The sequence below is a fragment of the Sus scrofa genome, chromosome 5 (assembly GCF_054392235.1).
Source record: "Sus scrofa isolate SSC_HxYL_T2T_F1_AM1 chromosome 5, Sscrofa_HxYL_maternal_Yorkshire_Landrace_v2.0, whole genome shotgun sequence".
In the NCBI taxonomy this organism is placed as follows: Eukaryota; Metazoa; Chordata; class Mammalia; order Artiodactyla; family Suidae; genus Sus; species Sus scrofa.
In genome coordinates, this window is record NC_139387.1 from 90,170,720 (window position 1) to 90,188,172 (window position 17,453).

At 41.1% G+C, this 17,453-nt stretch overlaps 1 protein-coding gene and 1 long non-coding RNA gene across 3 annotated transcripts in view; one reads left to right on the forward strand and one right to left on the reverse strand.

Annotated features, from left to right (window-relative positions):
• UTP20 (UTP20 small subunit processome component) overlaps window positions 1–2,777 on the reverse strand; it is a 99,513-nt gene extending 96,736 nt beyond the window's left edge. Inside the window, exons 1-2 of the mRNA XM_005664203.4 lie at window positions 2,558–2,777; window positions 1,549–1,629 (exon numbers count right to left, since the gene is read on the reverse strand). Coding sequence (XP_005664260.2) covers window positions 1,549–1,629; window positions 2,558–2,602 — 126 coding nt within the window. The 5' untranslated portion in view covers window positions 2,603–2,777. The remainder of the gene's footprint in view (window positions 1–1,548; window positions 1,630–2,557) is intronic.
• A 26-nt stretch (window positions 2,778–2,803) lies between these two features.
• Window positions 2,804–17,453, forward strand: part of LOC102164671 (uncharacterized) — a 43,473-nt gene continuing 28,823 nt past the window's right edge. Inside the window, exons 1-3 of one of the 2 annotated variants that reach the window (XR_014804230.1) lie at window positions 2,804–2,866; window positions 4,735–4,873; window positions 7,084–9,160. This is a non-coding gene — a long non-coding RNA (uncharacterized LOC102164671). Of the gene's footprint in view, window positions 2,867–4,734; window positions 4,874–7,083; window positions 9,397–17,453 lie in introns of those variants that run through there. The other variant, XR_303603.4, reaches the window with a different exon arrangement.

The following is a 17,453-nucleotide window of genomic DNA, read 5'->3' on the forward strand; positions in this document are numbered from 1 at the left end:
CACTCCACCCCTCAGTACCTTCAATCTCTCCTGTGCCTTAAACTATAAACCACATGCCACATGCTAAATCTGTAATGCTAGTTCCAAATCACCTATATTCCTCCAGATCCATACATTCAAACATCGTTTAGACACCATCACCATTTGGATGGCACAGCTATATCACACTCAAGAAGCCCCAAACAAAACCAACCTGTGCTCTTCTTCCTATAAATCTATCTTGCTGAATGATATCCTCAACCACTAACCCATAAACTTTAACCCATTCCCTTCCTCCCCACATATTCAGCAGGTCATATATCATTTCCATTCTGCCTCTTTATTATCTCTGGAATCCTTTCCTTCTCTCCATCTTAACTGCCACGACCATTAACACTTCTTACTTAGATGCCTACTGAATCCTCACGACTGGTTGCCCTGACTCCAGGCCTGCTCTTCCCTCCACACTAAAACCAGCGAGATTTAAAACTTACACCTGATTATGTCATTCACTCCCCTGCCTTATAATCCTAGAATGACTTCCACTAGCTTCAGGATATAATCCAAACTTAGCCTGACATATGGAGCCCTTCATGGTCCTTGATTATCTCTTCAGCTTTATCTCTTACCAGCTACCCTCTCATCCCACCCTCAGTCACCATCAAGACAAACCAACATCCCGCATGCAATTCTAAGCACACTGAAATACCCTGCAGTTTCTTGTTCGTGACATGCATGATTTAGTCTCTGTTGCTTTATAAAGCCTTCTCCTTCAGGCTGAAACATCCTTTCCTGTTCTCTTGCCCATGCTAAAATCCATACAAACCAGACTCAATTCAGGTATCACCTTGTCTACTTCATCTTTTTGACACCCCACCTACATCCCTGAAGAATTTAGATTAGGCTCCATTTCCTGTGAGTTCCCCAAGCATTACGTGCCTACCTAGATAACATCATTTAACATGCTGAATTTACTCATTAATAGAAACAAGGCATTCAAAGAGACAGTGAGAAGACTCTGACTAGAGCCAAGAGAAAAACAGTAAAAAACTGAGGTTGAATTTCTAAGTTAAAGGCATGTTATACAGGACCTTAAAAGGCTGTAGAAAAATAATGACGATGTAGCAAAAACAAGACTTTTGAGATGAGGTGAGACTGAGTTACAGCATAATTAGAACTGGAAACAATATGGTTGGGACCCTTTTTATAAAAGAGGAAACTAAGCCCCAAGAAAATGACTTGTTCAAAATCTCCTTAAAATTGTAGTTTCAGCAGTGCTCAGAATGCACATGGGAAAAGAAGAGGCTGGAATCAGAGTCACCTGAGAATTGAGTCAACATCCTAACACCACATCACTCACGTGATAGAAGCAACGAGCCATATACGGCAAGGGATCATTAGAATTTTTACTTTAAATCTAACTTGTCACGTGTGGCTACTGTATGAAACATTATTGGACTAATGTTATTTCATGTTCATAAAAGAATGGCTTGAGAAACAATTCACTTCTCAAAGACTAAAAAACCAACTATAAATACTTGAAGATGGGCTAATTTAACATTCTCTTACCTCATCGTAGCTTGCAGTTCTATCGATGCGGTGAATAATATCGATATTCACATTTCCCAGTCGTTCAGCAAATGTAAGAAACTGTGGGGGAGGAGCATATTTAAAATACATCATTTAATAGTTATCACATCTTGAATATCTGTTTGAGTGCTGGATAATAATCACATGTGGACAATTTCCTTGTGAAAGTAGAAAGTTAAAAGCTTTAACACGCCTCCTCATGTCCTGTCATTAGAAATAATGGTATGCTTCGCTTGCAATCTCAGACTTGTATTTTTAATCAATTATAAATGTAGAACTGAGTTCTGAAAATGGAAGCAGACATCACTTATAAATCACAAAAGATAACTTTAAAAACGAACTGAAAGACATAGTCCTAAATAAACGTACCACACTATTATACGAAGAAAATACTTCTATGGATATAGTTGCCAAAGTTCTTTCAGTTATATCATTTCAAATAAAATTTCCATGTTAGACGGTGGTGGATGGACCTAGGTGAAAGTTGGTGATGTGGCCTCGCTAAAACTGCTCGGTTTCATACCCTGCTACATGCATAGGAATCTGGCTAAGTCGTTGCCAACAGAAGTGCTTCTGAACGTATACAGACCTATGGTTGTTACAGCAGCAAAGAAACCTTCAAGGAGCAAATAGATGAAGTGCTGTCCTAGCCAATAGTTGGAAATCACTCACCTCCTTTCACTGGTCCGCCCCCTCCCCCCCAAATTCGGTCTTCAAGGATAAAGGAACAGGAAAAAATTCCTAAGCGATTAATTAGTCTGTGGTACTGAATTTAACTCTGGACCGAAGAGAAGTCTCAGGCAGGCCAGAACACACAAATCATAGGTGAAATCTGCAGTTCAGGCTTCTTTCCCCATCCCATGTTTACTATACCAGGAGACAGAGACTCTGCCAGAGCTTCTAGGCCTGTGAATCACGCTCAGCCCAGAGCACTGTAGCTCCGGAATCCCGCTAAGAGCTAGTCGCACCGCCAAGTTCCCTCGCTCACCCGGTACGTGTTCTCGGTCTTGTGGGAAACGGGCTTTGTCTTCATGGCTGCAGAGGAGCAGGGCCCGCGAGGACCTAAGGAAGGGTAGAAGGGATGCAACCGACGGCAAGGAAGGGAAACTGGCTCACAGACTTGCACTCCGATTCCCACGTACTCAGACTCTTTTTCACGTGCGTCTCGAGCCCCTGGGTGCCGCCATGTTGGAGGCAGGGAGGAGCCTGAGCGGGTCACGTGGGAGGAAGAAGCAGTCGGAGCAGGCGCGCCCGCGCAGGAGCGCTGTCGGGAGTTGCAGACGCTGAGGCTGAGTGGGTATGTGGTTATAGAGGTTCTTTTTTCAAAAAAAACCCACCACTTTTCAGTAAAGCTTTAAAGAAAAGTGTGTATTTTATCATGAAAGAAAACACACTTGTCATAATTAAGAGCTAAGAATGGCTACCCCTCACTTTGTACCCTGCACAAAGCAAAGTTCTTTACATTCCTATCACAGAGAAGCGCATTGTGGACGTTGTGTGGAAATAAATAAGGTATATCTTTTTAAGTCCCTGTGGCATAGGAAGAACGCAGGGATGTGCAGCTGGTGCGTGATGAGTGACAATCTGGCCGAGGCCACTCAGCTCCAAAGACTGATTTTTTTTTTTTTTTTTTTTTTTTCCTTGCCGTGTCTGTGGCATGAAGACGTTCCCGGGCCAGGGATCTTAATAGTGCCGCAGCAGTGACAACCGCGGGGTCCTTAATCCTTAACCCACAGCCACCAGGGAACTCCAGATGTGATATTCTCCCACCTTTTTTCTTTTTCTTTTTTTTTCTTTCTTTCTTTCTTTCTTTTTTTTTTTTTTAAGGGTCTCACCCGTAGCATATGTAAGTTCCCAAGCTCGGGATCTTTAACCCACTGACTGAGGCCAGGGGTTGAACAGGAGTCCTCATGGATACTTGTTGGGTTCCATACCACTGAGCCACAATGGGAACTGCCCCCCCCCTATTTTTTCTGCTGCTCCCTAGGCATATGGAAGTTCATGGGCCGGGAATGGAAGCCAAGTTGCAGCTGGGACCTAAGCCCACAGCTATGGCAATGACAGAACCTTAACCTGATGCACCACAGCTAGAATATCCAAGAATTCCAAGAGTCTCCAAGTCTGACATTCTTTTTTTGTTGTTGAAATCAATTAATTTTATTATATTTGTAGTTGTGCAGCCATCGTCATAACCTAATTTTACAGCATGTCCATCCCAAACCCCCAGCCCATCCCTCTCCACCAGGTCTGATATTCTTAACCAGTGTTTTTCCATTTAAAATTGTAAGGCATTTTAAAGAAAACTCTTAAGATTTCGTGTACAAATAATTAAAATTTTGGTGTTTATCTACCATTCTTATGTCCTGTTGTTAAATGTAATTCCACAAACATTTGGGGGGGGTGTGTGTGTTGACTTATTCATTCAACAAATATTTATTGCTATGGCCTATGCTCTGTTCTGTGAACTGAAAAAGATGGAGACTAATAATAATAATGATTCTGTTTGAAAATGTTTAGTCTGAAGTGCTTACATCTTAGTCAAGGAGAGATTTAAGTAGACAATTTGAATACATTCCTGCCTAAGAGCTCAGTGTAGAAGTCAGGGCTGGAGATGTGACTTAAACTTCACTCAAAATGTGAGGTGTTGCAAGCCATGGAACCAAATAAGATGATTTAGGGGAGATTAATGGAAGGATAAAGAAGAGTAGAGGACCTTGGAATGCTCCAACATTTAGCAGTAGCCAGAAAGGTGACTGGGAAAGAGAGTTAGTAAGGTGAGAAACAGACTAGTCCTGGCCTGGAAGCAGAGTCAGTAGCCAGCTGTGCTGAAAACTGAAGAAGGGGAGGTAGCTATTGGGCCTGACAAGGTAATGGTCACTGGTGACCTTGATAAGTACAGTCCAGTGTGGAGGAAAGGAAGAGAAATATGTATGGATTGAGGCGGGAAGCAGGTGAAGAAGCAAAGTATGTATGACAATATCATATTGTATTACCATTACAGCATCCACATTTTCTATGTCATCACAGAGTTGCTGTAAATATTTTTAATGGCCCCATAACATTTATGGATTTTATTTTTTTAATAATGAAATATGGTAGTGTCTGATGTTTGGTTGGCTTCCAGGAGGCTAATTAGCTTTTTTTCATTATTATTATTTTCTTTAGGTGGTTCTTCACCTTGTTGGATCAGAGATCCTTTAAGAAGGTCTAAGAAAGCTGTAGACCTCTTCAGAAAAATGCTAGTAAACTCATCCACACTAAAATGTGAAGATGATTTCAAAGAGAAGTCTGCAGTTACCTGAGGGTAAGAACCCCTACTCTAAGCAAGGTTCCCAACTTATTGCTAAAATTACCCCCAGATAATTGTGTTTTTTTCCTTCTCTGTTATTTATTTTTGGTCATGGCATTAATTGGGTAATAAGTGGAGAGAAAAATGAAATTCAGGGACACTAAAAGAACTAACACAAGTTATGTATTGCATTGTTACACATTATATGATCTTCCTGTGTTCAACTCTGGTCGAACAATTTATCAACACAGCATGGTGGTCAAGAGCAGAGACACTAGAACTAGATTGCCTGGGTTTGACTCCTAGACCTATCATTTATTAGCAGTGTGTGATTTTTAAGAAATTGCCCTCTCTGAGCATCAATTCCTTTTATGTAAAATGGAGATAATGAAAGGACCTACCTCATAGGGGGTTTTCATGCAGAGTAAAGAAGCTGTTGGATGAAAGGTGCCACGTACCATAACTGCACAACCTTTGACAAGTTACCTAATCTTTCTGAGACCAATTTTCTGATCTATTAAAAGAAGGTGATAATAATACTAATTTGTCAAGGAATTGCGTTGGTACACAGAGCATGGAATAAATATTTGCCGAATGGATACAGGGTCTACTATCGGGCTACCTGACAAGTTCCTTAAAGACAGAAACAGTGTACTTTTTCCACAATGTACCAATGAGTTCCTTGGGCTTGAGTTTAATGAATGTTTGTTGAACTAACAAAGCATACTATACTTAATTTAACCCTTACAAACTCAAGAGTAGTGTAATTCCTGCAGTGGATGTGGGTTGTGCCACGTGATTTTTAATTTTTCTCCCAAAGCTGTTTCTGAAGTTCTGTGGAATATCCAAAGCAGCCATGAAAAGCACCTTTTTGTACTTACAGATCTCCTTGCCCCCAGGTTCCGCCCCCTGTGCCAAAGCCTTAAATATCCCATATCATCCTCTGCTTCCTTGTAGCACAGTGGTTCTGCCTGCCCCATCCATTACAGCCAATTCACCTAGACACATAATTCTTTCATTCCTTCCTTCTTAAGCTTAATTGGGAAGTCTTGAAAGTTAAGTTTTGCTTGTTAACCTTTGTGTCCTTAGTGCATCCTGTAATTTAAAGCCCAGGGGACTATAAGAACACACGAGGATTTGGCCTAGCCTATACATGGAAGTGGGATCCAGAGAAGGCTTCCGGGTGGAGGCAACATCTAACCTGAGATCTGGAAGATGGATAAAAGAAAAGCTGGCAAGGGAGGAGTGTGGACACAAGTGGTGTTATCTAGGTAGAGGGGAAAAGAGAGGGAGCACTATATGAAAATGTTCAACATAGTCAAGTACAAGTTTGGTTATTTTTAGCTCTTAATCCAAAAGCCACATCCTGTCAAGTTAGCACTGGGCATTAGCATCTTCCTTAGTATCCTTGGGCTAAGACAAAGTAAAACATAAAAGAACAAAGTGAAAGACAGGTAGAGAGAGCCTCAGTTTCCTTAACTATAAAATGGGTGCAACAGAGAGTTCCAATGGGGCACGGCAGAAATGAATCCAACTAGGAACCATGAGGTTGCAGGTTCGATCCCTGGTCTCGCTCAGTGGATTAAGTATCCGGCATTGCTGTAAGCTATGGTGTAGGTCACAGATGTGGCTCGGATCTGGCATTGCTGTGGCTGTGGTGTAGGCCAGCAGCTACAGCTCCGATTGGACCCCTAGCTTGGGAACCTCCATATGCTGCGGGTGTGGCACTAAAAAGACAAAATAAAAAAAAAATAAAATAAAATGGGTACAACAATAATCCAAGGCTGTTGAAAGATTAATAAAATAGTGTACATGATGGTCAGGAAAGGGAGAAGTCTGCCCAGTGGGGCTCAGAGGATGCAATATATCAAACTGGGAATGATCCCGACATAGAACAAGAGACCAAGGAAGGGAGATCTCAAACCAAGTGAGTGAGTGAAGGGAAAAGAAGAAAGAGTGGCCAAGGAGGATATTCTAGAAATGCTTAATTGTAGTAGTAAGAGAAGCTCACCCAAAGATCTGTCTCTTCTTCTGAAAACCGTGTGTTGTTCACTGTTGTGTGTAAACTGGGAGGCAGCAAGAGCATGGCATTTGGATTCAGAAGAACACTGGGATGCCATTCTAGGATCTTCCATGCATTAGCTGATAACTGAAATAGTGACTTAATCTTTGAGCCTCAGTTTCATCATCTTTCTTTAAAAGCAATTTATTTATTTATTTTTTAGATAAACAGGTGAATTCTTTCAAACATTCAGAGAAGAGTTAACACCTGTTCTTCTGAAACTATTCCGAAAAATTGCAGAGCAAGGAGCACTACCAAATTCATTCTATGAGGCCATCATCACCCTGATACCAAAACCAGACAAAGATACCACAATAAAAGAAAACTACAGGCCAGTTTCACTGATGAACACAGATGCAAAAATCCTCAACAAAATACTAGCAAACCACATCCAACAATACATTAAAAGGATTGTACATCACGATCAAGTAGGATTTATCCCAGGGATGCAAGGATTCTTCAATATCTGCAAATCAATCAGTGCGATACACCACATTAATAAACTGAAGAATAAAAACCACATGATTCTCTCAATAGACACAGAAAAAGCCTTTGACAAGATCCAACACCCATTTCTGATAAAAACCTTTTAGAAAATTGGCTTAAAGGGAACCTACCTCAACATAATAAAGGCCATATATGACAAACCCAGAGCTAACATCATTCTCAATGGTGAAAAGCTAAAAGAATTCCCACTGAGATCAGGAACAAGACAAGCACGTCTGCTCTCACCACTACTCTTCAACATAGTTTTGGAAGTGCTAGCCACAGCAATCAGAGAAGTAAAAGAAATAAAAGGAATCCAAATTGGAAAGGAAGAAGTAAAACTATTACTATTTGAAGATGACATGAAACTATACCTAGAGAATCCTAAAGACTCTACCAGAAAAATGTTAGAGCTCATCCATGAATTTGGCAAAATCGCAGGATACAAAATTAATACACAGAAATCAACTGCATTTCTACATACTAACAATGAAAGGTCAGAAGGAGAAATTAGGGAAGCAATCCTGTTTTCCATCACATCCAAAAGAATAAAATACCTAGGAGTAAACCTAGCTAAAGAGTCAAAAGACCTGTACTCTGAAAACTGTAAGACACTGATGAAAGAAATCAAAGATGACACAAACAGATGGAAAGACATACCATGCTCTTACATTGGAAGAATCAATATTAGCAAAATGACTATACTACCTAAGGCAATCTACAGATTCAACTCAATCCCTATCAAATTATCAAGGACATTTTTCACAGAACTTGAACAAAATATTTTAACGTTTGTTTGGAAGCACAAAAGACCCAGAGTAGCCAAAAACATCCTGAGAAAGAAAAACGGAGCTGGAGGAATCAGGCTCCCTGACTTCAGACTATACTACAAAGCAGCAGTCATCAAAACCATATGGTACTGGCACAAAGACAGAAATAAAGATTAGTGGCACAGGATAGAAAGCCCCGAGTTAAACTCACGCACCTACAGCTAACTAATCTATGACAAAGGAGGTAACTCACGCACTTACAGCTAACTAATCTATGACAAAGGAGGTAAGAATATGCAGTGGAGAAAAGACAGCCCCTTCAATAAGTGGTGCTGGGAAAACTGGACAGCCACATGTAAAAGAATGAAATTAGAACACTCCCTAACACCATACACAAAAATAAACTCAAAATCAATTAAGGACCTAGGTATAAGATCAGACACTATAAAACTCTTAGAGGAAAACACACGCCAAGCACTCTCCAACATAAACCACAGCAACATCTTCTCAGATCTACCTCTTAGAGTAATGACAGTGAAAACAAAAATACATGGGACCTAATGAAACGTAAAAGTTTCTGCACAGCAAAGGAAACCCTAAACAAAACGAAAAGACAACCCACATAATGAGATAAAATATTTGCAAATGAAGTGACAGACAAGGGATTAATCTCCAAAATTTATAAACACCTTTTGCAGCTCAATACCAAAAAACAACCCCATCGAAAAATGGGCAGAAGATCTAAACAGACATTTCTCCAAAGAAGACATACAGATGGCCAAAAAACACATGAAAAGATGTTCAACATCACTCATTTTCAGAGAAATGCAGATCAAAACCTCTATGAGGTACCACCTTACACCAGCCAGAAAGGCCATCATCCAAAAGTCTACAAACAATCAGTGCTGGAGAGGGTGTGGAGAAAAAGGAACCCTATGACACTATTGGTTGGATTGTAAATTGGTGTAACCACTGTGGAAAACAGTATGGAGATTCCTCATAAAACTCAAAATAGAGCTACCATTTGATCCAGCAGTCCCATTCCTGGGCATCTATCCAGAGAAAACCATGACTTGAAAAGACACAGGTACTCTACCATTCATTGCAGCACTATTTGCAATTGTAAATCGGACATGGAAACAACATAAATGTCCATCAACAGAGGAGTGGATAAAGAAGTGGTACGTATACACAATGGAATATTACTCAGCCATTAAAAAGGAATGAAATACTGGCATTGGCAGCAACATGGATGGACCTAGAAATTATCATGCCAAGTGAAGTCTGTCAGACAATGAGACACCAACATCGAATGCTTTCATTGACATGTGGAATCTGAAAAAAGGACAGAATGAACTTCTTTGCAGAACAGATCCTGACTCACAGACTTTGAAAAACTTATGGTTTCCAAAGGAGACAGGTTGGGGGGTGGGGGGATGCGCTGGGGGTTTGGGATGGAAATGCTATAAAATTGGATTGTGATGATCATTGCACAACTGTAAATGTAATAAATTCATTGAGTGATATAAAAAATAATAAAAAAAAGCTCAAAAAATACTAAAACTAGTGAATATAACAAAAAAAGAAGCAGACTCACAGATACAGAGAACAAACTAATGGTTACCATGGGTAGAGGGCTATGTAGGGGTAGGGAGTTGGAGGTATAAACTCTGGGGCTACAAGGATATATTGTACAGCACAGGGAATATAGCCATTGTTTTTCTAATAACTGTAAATGAAGTGGGACCTCCCAAATTCTATAATTTTTTTTTCTAAAAAAAGAACCCCATCTCAACTTTTATCTATGTTCCACACACACACACAAAAACACACATCCATTTTGCATCTGGATATAGTATTGTGACCTAGTTCAGGCCAGCGAGATATGAGAGGGTGTTTTTTGTGTAACTTTCAGGTCATTCACTGAAGGATGAAGCCACTTGCCTTGGACCCTCTCTTTTTCCTCCCAGCTGGCTAGGAGATGGCATTGACCAGAGCACCCTCGGAAGCCAAGTGTGGAAGATGGCACAGTCCCCAGCTTTATTGTTATTATTATTTTTTATTTTATGGCTGCACCTGAAGCATATGGAAGTTCCTGGGCCAGGGATTGAATCTGAGCCACAGCTGTGACCTACACCTCAGCTATGGCAACACAGGATCCTTTAACCCACTGTGTGGGGCTGGGGATCAAACTCATACCTCTGCAGTGACCCTAGTCACTGTGGTCAGATTCTTCTCTTTTTTTTTCTTTTTTCTTTGTTTGTTTGTTTGTTTGTTTTTTTAGGGCCACACCCGAGGCATATGGAAGTTCCCAGGCTAGGGGTCAAGTTGGAGCTGCAGCTGTTAGCCTACACCACAGCCACAACAATGCCAGATCCAAGCCGTGTCTGCAGCCTACACCATGGGTCTCAGCAATGCTGGATCCTTAACCCACTGAGTGGGGCCAGGGATTGAACCTGTGGCCTCATGGATACTAGTTGGGTTTGTTACCACTGAGCCATGGCAGAAACTCCTATAGTCAGATTCTTAACCCGCACCAGAGCAGGAACTCCAGAGCCCCCATCTTTATTTTATTTATATAAGTTTATTTATTGAAGTATAGTTAATTTACAAGGTTGTGATAATTTCTGCTGTACAACACAGTGACCCAGTCATACATACACACATATTCATTTTTCTCAGTTCTTTTCCCAAATAGATTATCACAGAATACTGGGTAGAGTTCTCTGTGCTATATAGCAGGTCCCCATTCCAGATACCTCAGTGGGCCTCTGCCAATCCCAAATGCCCAGTTCATCCCTCCCACCCTTTGGTAACTGTAAGTTTTTCAAAGTCTGTGAGTCTGTTTCCATTCTGTAAATAAATTCATTTTCTATCCTTTTTTTTTTTTTAAGATTCAACATATTTGTGATATATGTTTGTCTTCACTGTCTAACTTCACTTAGTATGATAGTTTCTAGGTTCATCCATGTTGCTGCAAATGGCATTATTTCATTCTTTTTAATGGCTGAGTAATATTCCATTATATATATGTACCACATCTTCTTTATTCCTTTGTTGATGGACATTTGGGTTGCTTCCATGTCTTGGCTGTTGTAAACAGTGCTGCAATGAACATGGGGGTGCATGTATCTTTTCAAATTATGCTTTTCCCTGGATAGATGCCCAGGAGTGGAATTGCTGGATCATATAGTAGTTCTATTTTTTTATTTTTGAGGAACCTCTGTACTGTTTTCCATAGTGATTGCATCAGTGTACATTCCTACCAGCAGTGTAAGAGGAGTGCCCCCAGCTTTAGACTGCTCAGTTCTTGACTGTTACATGGGAGGGAAATAAACATCCATAAGCCACTATAAGCTCTTCTTGTTATCATAGCTTAGCTGGTATTTACTTCAGAGAGCACTAGAGCAAAGTAGGAAGGGTTTGCTATGTTATATAAGGTAATCAGGAAAGCAGAAACCCGAGGAAAGGGAGGGAAGGAGAGAGCTGTGGGGATGAAGATAATTAAGATGGAAGAACAGCAAGTGCAAAGGGTCTGAAGCAGAATTGAACTCCAGTCTGGTCCAGGAAGAGGCAGGAGTCAGCATGTCTAGAACACAGTGAGTAGGAGAGAAATTCAGAGGATCGGGAGCAGATCACACAGGGTCTTATAGCCCATACTAATAAATTGCTGAAATAGCCTCTCGGAGCTGCTGGGGTCCCAAGGCAAGGACAATGGAAAAAGAGTCCACAGAGGAGGACATCACCAAGTGTCTTGTGGGACCAGAGTAAGGAAGATTGCTCCCCCCTTATCGATCATCTCTTAGGTTGATTTATGCTTATATTCATGGGGAATTCCAGAGACAGAGACATTGTGATTTCATCATCTACTCTTAGACAGCTAAGTAAGCAAATACATTATTTATAGGAAATGCTGTTGGGGGTGGATGTATTTTCCAGAGATTCAGTGGGGATTTAACCGAAGTGATGAGTAATCCTCCACCAAAAATGACCACAACCCGGTGCCCAGGGACATCTCTGTCACAAGAGCTATGCAGTCATAGCATTCAAAGCATTCCTCATTTTACAGACTAGGCAAACCTAGAGAAATAAAATGGCTCACTTGAGATGACACAGTAAATTAATGGCAGAATTGGGAACTAAAATTTAATCCCCAATTTAATACCCTTTCCATTATAATTAACTTTACTTTGTGCCAGGTACAAAAGGTGATGGTTGATATTTCAAACTACAGACCAATCCTAATGACAGTGGCGCTGGGTTTTGTTGGGGGTATCCATTATTTGTCAGCAGCATATTTTCTTTCCTAATTATTCCTTACGCAAAGCAGAGTGGAATGAAAAACTGCCTTGATAGCACACAATCAGATAACCTAGATGGAAATAATTAGTGGTAATATGGCCTTTTATTTATAAAGGACTTGGAAGTTTTTAAAGACTTTAGCATCCATCATCTGCTCTTGTCCTTATGGCAGCCCTGCAAGGTAAGCAGGGTAGATATACTTTCCTTCATGTAGATAAAATAAAATAACCCCAGAGACAATAAATGTCTCAGTTGAGGTCATGCATCTTTGATTGATGGTATCAGACTTCCTTACTCCAGGTTCAAAGGACTTGTTGCCACACGTGTCCTTCCAGATGGTTAATAGCTGACATGCTATAGTTCCTCACTGTGTACCAGATTCTGTTCCAAGTGCTTTGCATATAATGATTCGTTTACTCTCTACAATGTAAATTCTATTATTATTATCCCCACTTACTGATGGGTAAACTGAGACACAGGAGACTGAGTAACTTACCCAAAGTCACATCGTTTCATAAAGCAGTCAGAGCTAGAACCTAAACATACACAGACTGTATTCAGAATCTGTGCTTTTGGCCACTGCACTATGCTACCTCTCTAGTTAGGACTTGGAAGCAACTTCATGATTCCGGTGGCTCATGGGCACACTCCAAGAGCCTTTGAAATTAAGTGCAGATACCTCATATTTCGAGTGACTGTCCTAACTAAGCCCTTCCTTTGATGTGTATGGCCACTCGAACTTATCTACTTCATAGATGTGATCAAGATTTGACTTTTTAGAGCATCCATCTGGGCGGGGTGGAAGAAGCATTGTGCATAGCCATAACTACTTTGGCATCGTTATTTAAACATTTTTACAGGTAGGAGTGAACTGCCTACTGTTCTGCAGAAGAATCAAAGCTGAAAAGTCATTATTCCACTCTCTTTTTCTTTAATTCGTGAGTAACACGTAGGAGTGTAGAAGACATACATAGTGTGTATCTATTCCTCTGGTAGCAGTACTTTAATTTCCTTTCAGGGAATCTCCTCTTTATTTATTTTCAGTCCTTGTGGGTTTCTTTTCTTTTCTTTTCTTTTTTATTTTTTGTATTTTTGGGGCGTTACCTGAGGCATATGGAGATTCCCAGGCTAGGGGTCGAATTGGACCTGCATCTGCAAACTACACCACAGCTCATGGCAACGCTGGATCCTTAACCCACTGAGCAAGGCCAGGGATTGAACCCAAAACCTCATGGTACCTAGTTGGATTTGTTTCCACTGCACCATGTAGGGAACTCCATCACTGCTTCTTAAAACACAGCATATTTCTTTTTTTTTTATTTTTAATTAATTTATTTTTTTATTTAATTTTTTATTACTCAAATGAATTTATCACATCTATAGTTGTATAATGATCATCACAATCCAGTTTCACAGGCTTTCCATCCCACAACCCAAGCACATCCCCGCACCCCCCAAACTGTCTCCTCTGGAGACCATAAGTTTTTCAATGTCTGTGAGTCAGCATCTGTTTTGCAAAGAAGTTCAGTCTGTCCTTTTTTCAGATTCCACATGTCAGTGAAAGCATTTGATGTTGGTGTCTCATTGTATGGCTGACTTCACTTAGCATGATAATTTCTAGGTCCATCCATGTTGCTAAAAATGCTGGTATTTCGTTCCTTTTAATGGCTGAGTAATATTCCATTGGAAACACAGCATATTTCTATTTGGCTTGTTCCTCTCTGCATTCAGTCTGAGTTTAGGAGTTCAGGAGAACTGAATTTATCATAATTCTTAATATTTAGATGTTAGAGGGTAAATTAATCTTTTAAAATTATGCTGGATTACAATTCCATGTTTTCTTATAAGAGGAGATGCCTGTAGCATGTTTACTTATTAACAAACATTTACTGAGGGTGCACTCGGAGTCTGGTGTTGTATTTGTTTGCTGTTGCTGCAACGGATTACCACAAACTTAGTTCCTTAAAGTGGTGCAGTAAAACAGTTCAGTTCTGGAAGTCAGAGTCAAAAGGGGCCAGCCAGCTGTACTCCTTCTGAAGGCTCCAGGGACAGTCTGTTTCCCTTTCTCTTCCAGTTTCTTAAGGCTGCCAGCCTTCCTTGGCTTATGGTCCACATCACTCCACCCTCTGCTTCCATTGTCACCTCTCCTTCTGTCCCTCTCATTGCTTTCTCTGACACTTCTAGCTCCCCTTTAAACCTCTCCATGTGGCTTGTTTTTCCATTCAGCCTGGTAGTCTACAGTATCCAGACTTCTTACATGGTGGTTCAGGGTTTGTAGATTTGTATCTATCAGGATGGAAGACATCAGGAAGGAAGACAATCTTTAAGGCCATTTATGAACAAACCTTAGAAGACACAAAGCTTCATTTTGCCATACTCCTTTGGTGGAAGCAATCATAGGCCTACCTGGATTCAAAGGGAAGGGAGATAGGCCACATGCCTTGATGGAAAGAATTTCAAAGAATTTGTAGTTACATTTTCAAAACATCCAAATGGACTTCCCAAACATGAGGGGGTTTTTTTTTGGTATGTTTCACCTGCCTTGGCCTGGAGAAGTCTCTGAATTTGGCAGTGGTTTCCTATAGGCTTCTGAGTTGGATCGTAGCAGATCTCTGGCTCTGTGGCAAAAAGCTAGTGGGGATCCCCATGAACTTTGCTTCTCAATTCTTTCTACTAGTTCTACGAGCACCTAATTTCCTGTATTAAATACCTTCTACTTGAAATACCTAGAGTGACCTCTGTTTTCCTTATAGGAATCTCATAGGTTCAGACTTCCAAGTCTGCTCCCTTAAATGCTGTCTCTCGCAGTATTAACCTTCACCACTTTTCCCATGTTCCCAGACTGCTGCTCCCTCCCAGCCCACCACATGCCCACACACCTAGCATGCCCTTGCGAAGGGAGACAGTTCTGCTTCTTTTTGCTCAGAAAAAAAAGAATATATTAGGTATGACCTCCCTCAGCTATCCTCTGCACCCAACTGGAGCTGTAGCTACCCTTTTAATTTCTTTCTGCTCCATCTTAAAAGAGCTCTTCTATATTTCTGGGGGATAGGGAGTAAAGATAAGACTTTTTTATGTGGCACATACCTTTTCAAACTAATTTTCTGCCACTTCCTCATATGTACCAGTACAAATTACAGTCAACTAACTATACTAATAAACAAAAATGTGAAATTGTTACTGCAACAAAAGACCCCAAAATCTATAGTGGCTCAAACACAATGAAAGTTTATTTCTTGCTCAACCAGCAGTGCTGGGCAGGTGAATGATCAATGCGGCAGACCCTTTTCTACTTAGGACCCACATTGATGGAGACCCAACCATTTTCAACATGCACTTTCCAAGGTCACCCTTTCTAAGCATCCAGGAGGGGAAAAGCACGTAGGAAACATATATAGGGAGTTTTTATGGGTCAGGCCTGGAAATAGTGCATGTCTTTTCCGCTCACATTCCATTAGCTAGAATTCAGTTGCTTGGCTTCACAGAACTGCAAAGGAGGCTGGGAAATGGAGTCTAGCTCTGTGTCCAAGAAGAAGAAAAAAATATGTTTTTGGTGAATAGCTATCAGTCGCTCTTCAATAGCTATCAGTTCAGCTTTGCCACTTCTAAATTAAGTGTATAATAGCATCTCCTTCCTTGGACAGAGGATTAAAGGTGTTGTAATACAAACCTTAGAGCATGGCCTGGCACATAGTCAGCATCCATTCATAACCATCAAAGTTATCTGTTGTTGTTATTATTATTATCATCATCATAATCATCCTTAGAGACTCAGCTTAAGCATTATTTCCTGTGTGAAGCTTTGGTTCTCCCGTTCCCCTCCTGCCCATTATAACTGTCTGTTTTATGATTGGTCCATAGTCTACATGTTTCTTGAGGGAAAGGAATGTGTTTATTTTATTTTTCAAGGGCCTAGCATAATCCCGGGGATATGATAAGTATTCACTAAATATTTATTGAAGGAGGAAAAGAGGAAGTGATGGAGGAAGGAAGGAAGGAAAAGAGGAAGGAAGGGAGGAGGGAGGGAGAGAGGAAGAAAGAAAGGAAGGAAGGAAAGAAGGAAGGAAAACCATGGAAGGGTCAACATGTTGTCATGGGTGGATTCATCAAAGGGCAGCCTGCTAAACTGCATAGTGGCTTCACTTGACGCCATACCCCAGCTCCCAAAGTGTCTGAGCTCCTCCCAGCTTGGGGACCAAGGCTGTTTGCATACCCTTCATGCTCTGCCTTGGCTGATCCTTGTGCACCACCTCACATCCTCTCAGCCTAGCTTTACTCCAGCCTTTGCTGCAGCCCTGAGCTGCCTCCTCACCTCAGGGGCACTGCCTTATTCTGTCCTGGAACTGCTCTCACTCCACTTCTTTGGACACCTGCAGAAATGTATTTTGACTTTCACATATGCAAACTTGCGGGTTCGAGGGAGTTGGCATCTCAAGGAGCAACTCAACCGCTGAGGGATGGGAGCTGGTGGATAAATATTCCTTTCCTCCTGTGCTTCGGCTTCTGACAGGGTGACCAGCTTGTCCTGATTTTGGCAGGATTTTCCTGGCTTTCACACTGAGAGTCCCACATTGCAGGAACTCCCTAATTCTGAAAGGCATTCCACAAGACTCCCCGTGGGGTTCCAGTGGGGCTCAAGTCCCAATTGCCCAGAGTTTGGTAACATACCCAGATTGCCTTTCCCTACTTACCTCCATGCAAGGCCCTGTCCCAGGCTCTGCTTTATGTTGGTCTTGAAATTGGGTGGCCTTGAGCTTCCCTGTGCAGTGACAAGTGTTTCCAGTTCTAGAAAACTTAAAAAGGCAGAGGCCGAGGCAGAGCAAATGAGTCAGGGCCCCAAACAGCCCAATTATCACTTTCCTGGTGTTACTACAGAATTAATCTGGAAGATACAGTATCATTTAAAGGTATCATCAAGACATGTTTATTATAAGGTTTAATTGCTCAAACAGCAAAGTATTAAAGAGAATTGCAG